At 36.7% G+C, this 9,916-nt stretch overlaps 1 protein-coding gene across 1 annotated transcript; it reads left to right on the forward strand.

Moving 5' to 3' along the window:
* The first annotated feature begins 1,010 nt into the window (after positions 1-1,010).
* Positions 1,011-8,048, forward strand: LOC145980690 (uncharacterized). The gene is made up of 3 exons (XM_083113748.1): positions 1,011-1,106; positions 2,811-3,363; positions 7,976-8,048. The coding sequence occupies exons 1-2, from the start codon at positions 1,095-1,097 to the stop codon at positions 3,327-3,329; spliced, it is 531 nt and encodes a 176-aa protein (XP_082969874.1). The 5' UTR covers positions 1,011-1,094; the 3' UTR covers positions 3,330-3,363; positions 7,976-8,048.
* The last annotated feature ends 1,868 nt before the right edge of the window (positions 8,049-9,916 follow it).

Raw genomic sequence — 9,916 nt, forward strand, 5'->3', positions numbered from 1 at the left:
ATTGGTTGTGCCTTGTAATCAAGGGATCCCGCACCCTGTAGAGGCACATAGTGGTTCAAATTCCATTTTAAATTGTAGGTCCAGTCCCGGTTAGCCTATATGTGTATAAAGTGGACTTAAAGCAAGGGATGTCAATCTAAAAGTGTACGTATCAGTCACGGTCATTTATAATAATTATTGTAAGATCATTGCAGGAACATGGTAACTTCAAACTGAAGGATATTTTTTTAGAGCGAATGAGCAACACAATTTGGAGGGGAAATATACCTCAACCCCTCTCAGTGGAAAAATGCATTATCTTGCTTGCCTTTCCATGAATAAAATCCTCCAGTCGTCCATATTTGCATTGGCCTCCCTTAAATAAGTTCTTTTCAAATTTCCAAACGTCGTTGTTAAGCTAAATTCAGGCAAAAATTAAGCAAGTCGGTAGTATTCTTCAGTTTCATTAGCATATTGTCTTAGATGCCTACTAAAAGTTGATTGATTTTTGATTTAGGGACTAAAACATGCATGCATATTTCATATTTTCTTTATTTTTAACCCCCTAAATTTCCTTCCGCACCCCGTCAGCACCCTCACTGGCGCCGCCACTGCCTCTTACTCATATTACTTTCCTTTGCATCATTCATCCACTTCATCCCTTCATTCTTTCGTTTTCATCCTATTGTTTTTTTCAGATATTTGTTTAATATTTAAAATTTTCTTTCGCATGATTGGGATTTGGTTCAATCAGGACACCAATCAACAAGATCATCAAGACTTTCATTAAGAAAACGCAACAAAAGAACAAAGGAAATTCTGCATTAAGGGTATCGTGCTAAGTACAATCTTGCAGATGTCTACGATAGATATTAGCACTGTTAGAGGTACTGCACCAAGAAGAAAATTGGTTGTATAATTGTGCTTGATATGGGTACGCGTAATTACCATTTTACAATCTCGCCTCTGCTTGTTGGAACGTATTATTAAAGCCGGTGAAAGGGGTTGTCTTCAACCATCCGAACAACAAACAAAGGCGCTATAAAGCAGACGTGACGCTTGTTACAACCAATCTCTCTGTTGTAGCTTTAAGGCTTTGTAGCTCGTCCGTTGCCATGAATTGTTTGGTGAGTACCCTGACGAGAAGTGTTAAGTTGTAGCTGCAATGTTATGGCTGTTATGAAATCATACATTCGAATGTTACTGTGTATCTTTAATTTATTTGCAACTAGTCAAAAATCTTACGGAAATCTTTCAATTTTATGCTGCTAGATACCTCAAAATCCTCTCCAAGTGTTTCATCTTACTCGCTATTATTTGGCCTGTATTGTTCCAGATTTAGTTTAAAGGTCCTTCTAAATGTATCTGTTTTAATATCTTTTAATATTTCTATTTTGATTATTAACAACTCTGGCGCCACCTGTTATGGTTTTCTTAAAACAAATACTCAGTTTTGATCTGTTTACTGCTAGATAGACGTTTTGTGATTCTTCCTTGATTTTATGTTCCTCCTTTTCTCTGTATTATGCCCTGTGGTGTTCAGTTGTGTCATATTTATGGATCCAGTGTGAGTTTTAAGTTCGCATTCTTTACATATTTTCTTTATTTCCGTCAATTCTCTTTCAGTTATTTTTACTTCATGCTCTCAATTTATTCTTTATTTGATACATTTTATTTTCCTATCTTTTCTATTTCATTTTATGTATACTACACTAATTTTCTCACCTATTTGATAAATTTGCCACTATCATAAATATTGTATCTAATCGTCAGGGAACAGACTTATATGTAAGTACGTATCTTCATATTATGCTAATATCAATGTTAATTTATATTATATTTGCGAATCATGATATAGGCTATATATTTACCATATTTTTACATATATTAGCTTTTAGCACATATTATATATGTTTTAATTCCTTTTACATACAAGTTTCATATTTTCAAATATTTCCCTACATATATTCTATATTCATGCTTTAAATACATCTTTCTTTTTTGTGTTAAATACCAAACGTTTTTCCTTCATCTGTATTCTGTTTGTTTTGTACTTTGTTCATTTCAAATCTTGACAATAGACAATTCATCTGTTATTCTAATCCATGCTTAAACTTTCGCGGTGAAATCTAGTAATTATTTTAAATAAACTCCCATTACTATATACGATAATGAACGCAATTTGTTAATACAGTCTTCAGGAACATAAAAAAGTTATTCATTTTCTGGCAGTGAAAAGAAAAAGTGATCAATTGTTTTGGTACCAAAAAATAATGCTATTTTTGTATTTAAATGTTGCATTAAATTTTAAAGTCATGTAAGCCTAGTTTGGTAATCCATCGTCTTGGTAACACAGTAAAGCACATTTTGTACTTGAATTTTGCATTATAATTAATGTCATGTAAGTCACATGCATTTTGCTCAGTTAGGTGAGCCTCTTGTTTAATGAAAAATCACCATTTTCACAATTGTAAGCCCATATTTAATTATATATTCTAATTAAATTAACTAAATATATATTTACATATCTAACAAATATAAATATGTTTCCTGTTAATCATGTCTGGACATTTTTTTTGTCAAATTGATTACAAGTTACAGTCGCATCTGCTCAAAACTGTACGCTTATACCATTTTAGAGGATTAATGGTGACGTTTACAATGTCTGAATTATAGTTACAGTGATAATGACAACAATCTGATAAAAATCTAATTGTCAAACATAATTTTAGCTGTATTAGGAACGCATGTATTCATTGCGGTGTCTGTTAATACACAATAATGGTTGTAATGCCAATATTTTTCGCTCATATAACGTTATTTGTTCGCAGACTGTCTTGACTGTTGCAGTTTTCATTGCTGTTACCAGAACGGAGGAGAGTGGCGAGCGATTCTCTAGTGGACCAATCAGAGCAAATTCCCAGTACGAGGCAGACCTTGATGCACTCCCCATGGGACAATCAGGAGGAAAGCAACATCAGTTTCACAAGCAGACGAAACATGGCCACGCGGTTGCCAGAAGGGTACCAGATTCGGAAGAACACCGCGTACCAGCGCAAATGATACTCCACGTACCGGTTCGCATCGAGAAACCGTATCCTGTGCACGTCGAAAAGGAAGTTCCATACACTGTGGAAAGAGAAGTTCTATACCCCGTTTCGTACCCTGTCCATTTCGGGATTCCCAGGCCGTATGTGTTCTTCGTTACGAAGTCAGTGGCGGTACCGACTGAGATACACACACCTATTGAAGTTCAAGCGGAGGCTAGGCATGTTTTCCACAGCGGACATCGGACTGACGGAAGGTCGGATGGACCTTATACAAGAAGTAGTAGGCATTTACCAGGATAGAGATGCTGTGGAATCAATTTCACTGGAATAGAAGGTAAATCTACAGCTCTGTCCAGGAAATATCTGGAGCAAACGAACGAAAACAAGTCTCTGCGTAAGAGGGAAAGTGAGGTCATGGAGGGGAAAACGCAACTGCAGCCACAACTCGTTTGCATAACTCGGTCTTCTCAATTTTGTGAAACAACTTTTCCCTGTAGCTCTTGCACAGTACGGCGGGCGCCCTAGATTCTGGTAAGGGACGTGGGGGCTCCGGTACCCTTTTCTACACCCTCGATTTTTCGCACATTTCAAATATTCTCGTTACAAAAATTAGTTCTTCATAATAAACGATGTTTCTAAATAGCGCGGAAAGTAATATTTTAGATCTACGTGCTACGAAACACGTTTTTTATGAAATTAAAATTCCTTGCGTAACGTCAAAAAGGTTTTTCACAACTTTATGATGGCGAATGATGCATTCATGTCACAGTCGCAAGTCTGAAGATTTCGGATGATCGATTGATGTCACAGACGCACGTCTGATTTTTTCTTTTTCTTCTTATGATTGACTTGTGCAATAGGAACATTTGCGATATGATATTTGTGTGATATATTGGCGGATTGGACATTTCAGACATTGGATTTCATTTATGCGACTTCAGAAATTGGAAATAATTTTTTTTTTTTGGCAACTGCATGCCGTAAAGGGTAGGGTTGTTTTTTCTAAATGACTTGTGGGATGGGATAATTTGCGACTTCTAATTTTTATGATGGGAAGGAAGTGGATGTTGGTATTCTGTGGAAAAGGACAACAAGGACTTTCCTCGTAGGAGTTACTTCATTTTTGGACTTTGAAATTGAACTTCGACCCACAATTCAATACCTGGCCTTGGTAAAAAGAGGTAAGTTACCTTCTTTGGTTTTAATTTTAGCCTTCATTTTTTGTATCTTCATGTGTCAATGCGGAAAACAGTGAGAAATAGTGTTGGGGGCAGGTGACTTCGGCCAATTTCTAACATGCCTTTAAAAGGGACTCTATAGATACAGGCGGGGCAGCGGTAGCGGTAGGGGGCGGTAAGTCAATTACCCCAGGGGCGGAGCCCGGAACCGGGGGGGAAATTTTGACTCAACAATTTGAAACGACAAAATCGCAACTTTAAATGGCTGTACGCGCTCCAATTTTTCTTAATTCACAAATAGGATCACATAATCTTCATAATGAAAAAAAAAATATTCAAAATTCGAGGGTGTAGAATAGGGTACCCGACCCGACGTGGGAAGCGACCAATTCAGCGCAATGAGAACAGCAGCAGCCTGTAGAACAAGGTGCGCGCAGCACATCCTCCCGCGACGTTGTAACTCTCGTTGTCTGGTTGGTCTTCTGCGTACTCCCTGCTCCCCACTTCTCTTACCAGCATGCAGGGTGCCCGCCGAAAGAGTATACAATAGCTCTAGTATTGGGCAATCCTATAAATATGATCTTAAGTCTTGTTTTGTAGATCTTTGCACCTGTCTTTAAAACCTATTATCATTGTCTATTCACATCGCGAAACTGATTTTATGCAGATTTTTATTCAACGGAGTAAATATGTGTGCTGAACATGGCAACACCGCTTGCAGTGAGAGCCCGCAATTTTCAAGCGCTGTAGTGTCAGCTCGTGCGATGTTGCCACGTTTAACACACATCTTTACTTCGTTGAATAAAACTTTGTTTCACAATGTGAATTGACAATGATAGTGGGATTTAAAAAGAGCTGCAATGAGCTTCAAAACAAGACGAAACTCGTATTTGTAGGACTACCCAATACTAAGAGAAAGTTGTTTAAAAAAATTGGTAAGAACCTCTTTTGACCGATCTGAAAATTAAGAATTGGATTTAAAACTTTTCTACTTGCATCGTATTTAAATTTCATCACGGTCGGACCACAAGTGTTTGTTTTATATAATTTCAAATAGAATGGCCGTTTGGAAAACACAAAAATAACTGCACTTTTTTTTTCTTCGAGGGTATACCGAGAAAAATGGTTAGCATAGATTAATACAGAATTGAATAAGCTAAATTTTGATGTACTGTAACTCATTTTTACGTAGGGTTTACTGGTTAATTTTTAAATTGGTGTCCAAACTCGAGTATCAATGATTTTTAATTTGATAGTAGTGGGCGGCGCAACCTACTCCTGGATGACAGTGAAACAGTAGACACTTTCACAATGATAGAAATCATGGTATTAAATAACAGTTATTTTAGTATTTTTCCTATTTGTAAGATAACGACAGTGAGGACGAATCAGAAGAAAAGTAAACCCAGGACTTTGCTAAGCACTTCAGGTATAACTTTACTTTACTGATTTTTCTAATACTTTCGTAACACGAGATGTGGATATTTCCTTAAATGGTCTTCTGTAGAAATATTTAATTCAAAGAATGAAGGTGTATTTTATATTGCGTGTACACTACTTATAAATATATTAACAGTTTTTAAATTTGTCTTATAAGCTATGCATTACATCAAAATGTCTCAGCTTGCACAACAACTGCCATCTATCGTATCTATTATCAACCAATCGTCTACGCTATCTTAATTGTCATCATTTTTTTAAATGCATTTTCATTTAACTGGCTAAGTAATGTGAGGTGACAAATTAAGTGTTACTCTATGCCATGAATTTTAAGGTGAAAACTAGCACATTTTCTTCCACCTGGCTTTAAGATCACTATCAAACCATTTATATTAGTGAAAGCTGACAGAGGACTCTGTATTCACTAATATCTTTTCTTGAAGGTGTGACTACGTAAATGAAAAATATTTAGATTTTTTTTGTAGGAAAGTATTGAAAAAATGAAAGTGATAATCTATTAACAGAGCTGTATTTTCAATAAATCGTAACTTAATTATAAGGTATTTTATGTCTGAAAGGTTACAAGTATTTATACCACTTTAAATAACTTTCCAAATCAAACGGTAGGCGAGCTCGATTAAATTAATATATGTCCTTAGTCCGAGAGTTAATTATATATTGATACTCCTTCGCAAATAAATGTTCTGATATGAAAGCAAAGTTTTAAAAATAAACCCAATTCAAGTAATCAGTATTAGAAAAAAAAAATTGATTTTAGAAATTGCATTTCATAGATTCACAAATTATTTGAACTAACTACGCAGCATAAATTATGATATACTTTGGAAATTTTAAATCAACTTGTTCTTTTTTTGCTACATTATTTACGTTTTGACACAATATATTTCAGTAACGAAATATTGTGTTGGAATATTTTAATGTATCGTTGGAATATCTATGAAATATGCTGTAGGTATTTGTTTTATTTTAAATCACTTTGCTGTCACTTTTGTTTCACCGCGACGATGAGGATGAATGGTGATTAACTTAAATAGATGATGAGGTAATCACAAATGGACAATATTGTGTGCGTCGAAGATCGTTGGCCTGCAAAAATGCAGGTTTAAGGGTGACCTGCGTTAAAGAGAGTTGTGAGTAGTCATATTATTTTCATAACAACTCCAACTGACCGCGCGAGTCCAGTTAGTGAGCCTACCAACAGTCCAGAGCGCGAGCAACAGGGATAGCGATAGGTGCTGGGTGGAGATGACGCCAGCGGTTCGTTTGTTGATTGGCTGCTCCGGGACTTATGACTCGCTCCAAAGCTGCCAATGCAAAACAGCCAGAAACGTTATGAAAGTAATCTCACTTTACCCTTGGTAAAGTACACCGTCTACACCCATTGAAAATAGATGACAGTACTACAAATGATTACGGGCGTGCCAAGACATTTATCGGGAGGGTGAGGGGCAAGCAAGAAAGATAACATCTTTTCTGGAGGGGGCAAACAACACTTTCCCAGGATTGATATAGATTAGGTTATTTTACGTTGTTTTTCTGTCCCTTTTGGCTAGTCACGACGATGATGAGGGATGATATGATGAAATTTATAAATGGAGACAAAAAAAAGCCTGTGATTCCAGCCCTGGAAAAATCACTTTCCCAAAAGTTTCTTTTGAATATACAGTAGAGCGTCGATTATCCGAACGTCGGTCAACCGAACGACCGCTTAACCGAACTGTGTACTCGCTCACTTTCAGATATCTGTAATGAAAAAAGTACGTGACTTAGCTGCTCGTAAGCGTGTAGGCTTGCTTAGACAGACCAAAATAAAGGATTTTTTTAAACGTTAATTTTGTGTACTGTGTGTATTGTTCATGCAAAATGCGTATGTAATATGTACATATTTTTGTTTAATAAACTGTACCACATACTATATATTCCTACTAAAGTTGCCTTTGTACGTTACTTTGTAATACATACTTAAAGAGATGCCTGTTTTTATGAATAAATTTACTGTACAGTACTTCTTTTTGGCAAATAAACATGTACAGTTCGATTATCCGAACAAACCAGTTTTCCGAACACCCATGTCCCCCAATTACTTCGGATAATCGACGCTCTACTGTATATATATATTAAACGAATATCATTTGTTCTACTTTCCACGTAAAAAGCACAATGAACAAAATTACAATTTTCCTCACTCCTGGATACGCCAATGCTTATATTAATAATTTTTAGTCCCTTTGCAGTATTTTATGCAACTTATCAGTGCAGTATAATTCTCTCATAGGAATATGAAACTATTTGTATTTTACATTCCAGGATATCCAGTAACTACCGACCATATTTGCGCCAGTTGTTGTTACGTAGAGATGAGAGGGATCCTAATTTTGTGTTTTATTTTATTTTTAATGGTTTTCTATATTAAATATATACATTGTTTACAATATAATTGACCTTATTTATTTTTTATTTAAAATTGTAAATACCTTTGTCGCAATATTTTAATCTTGAATTTTTTGACAATGCCACAAAGGAAAAATACACTAATGTGGAAACCCTAGACGATTTTGTATGCACGCATACAGAAGAGAGACAGAGAGGGGGGAGAAGAGAGACAGAGAGGGGGGAGGGGGAGAGGGACGCTTATACATTGTTGTTGTTTTAAGTCCACTTTGTGAACAGAAAGGCTAATTGGGACTGGACCTACAGTTTAAAGTGAGATTCGAACCTCTACGAGACTCTGCAGGGTATCGAACCCCGGATCTCTTGACTACAGATTATATACACAGATATATAGATATACATATGGTTCCCATATGATGTAGTAGTAACATCGTCGCATTGTTATAAACGGGTCCCGTGGTCAATCTTGTCTATCAATGTGTTTCCTATAGCAGGTTATTTTCACGTTTTATTAGTGAGTGACCGCCCAGAATGTTCCAGTTACATTCAAAGAGGCAGTGGTACCCAGTGGCACCAACTTAAGATAAACTTTGGGGGAGAGGTAAATTTTGATATACTGATTAGAATGGTGATTTTTAATAGTTGTTTAAAGTTGTTATTTGGATAATTACCATTAATTACCAAGGTTGGCATACAATTTTATGTGTGAAAATATATATAAAATATGTTCTTCTACGTGAATTTGGGAGGGGGGGTGCAGAAAGTGCCTTGCCCCCACACAGTCGGGCCTATGGTGCTACCATTGCAAATAGTTAGTTCAATATACATTCACTTGCTTTATTATTTTCTGATGAAACCGAGGGGGGAGGAGGGCAAGTTGCCAAAACTGGAGGGGGTAAAGACACATTTCCCACTGTAGATATAATTTAGCATAGGGTGGGGACAAAAGTTGCGAAAAGTGGGGGGGAACTGGCCCCTCGCACCCCCAAATTACCGCCACTGGGCAGGGATAACTATTGCAAAGAACACGGTCAAGTTCTGAATTGCAGTTAGTAACTGCAGCACAGGATATAATGCAACGGTATTTTATGTAATTTTGTATAGAAAGAAAGCAAATTAACTATTACGAACTTTACCTGCCTGTTAAATTAAAGCCATGGGGTCGTGGGTTGAGGACCACTGGTGTAGTCGAACAGGAACTATAGTACTATTCTTATTTCCAAAGAATTATTCACAGACTTTGGATCCATTACTATTCTAATCAGTGGTTTAAAATTAATAAGTATCGTCAAGTTATTCTCGTAACATCTCCAGCTTATTGAGAGTGTCAAACTAGCGAGCCTACCAACAGCCTAGAGCGTGAGCAACAGGGTTAGCGATAAGCGCTCCTTTGAGATGACGTCAACGGCGCGCTCGTTGATTGGTGGATTCCGGAATTAAGACTCGCTTCCAAGCTGTCAACGCAAGACAGCCAGAGATGTTACGGAAATAATCCCACTCTAGCTGTGTTACTATACGCCTTAGTGAATAAATTGACAGGCTTATTGTTAACACTCAATTTGCCTGTAATGCTTCACTACACCATTTGCTTTTCAACCTGTAATTACTTATGCACCAAGACAGCTCGGCTGCAGCAACGGTTCAGTCACTGGGCCATTCCATGCGAAATCAACAAAGTCCTCAACCTTAAATTTTTTATTCATTTGATATTAATTTGTAATAGTTGAATTTCAATGTTAATTGCTCAAATTTTCAACGTATCATGCACCGTTCAGGCTGTACACTGGTATGAGCTTCATTGGTAGCCGAAAATGCCACATGCTTGGCCCTGAATACTGCATTTCATCTCAATACCAT

Source organism: Lepisma saccharinum, chromosome 28, assembly GCF_977018435.1.
Source record: "Lepisma saccharinum chromosome 28, izLepSacc3.1, whole genome shotgun sequence".
Lineage (NCBI taxonomy): Eukaryota > Metazoa > Arthropoda > Insecta > Zygentoma > Lepismatidae > Lepisma > Lepisma saccharinum.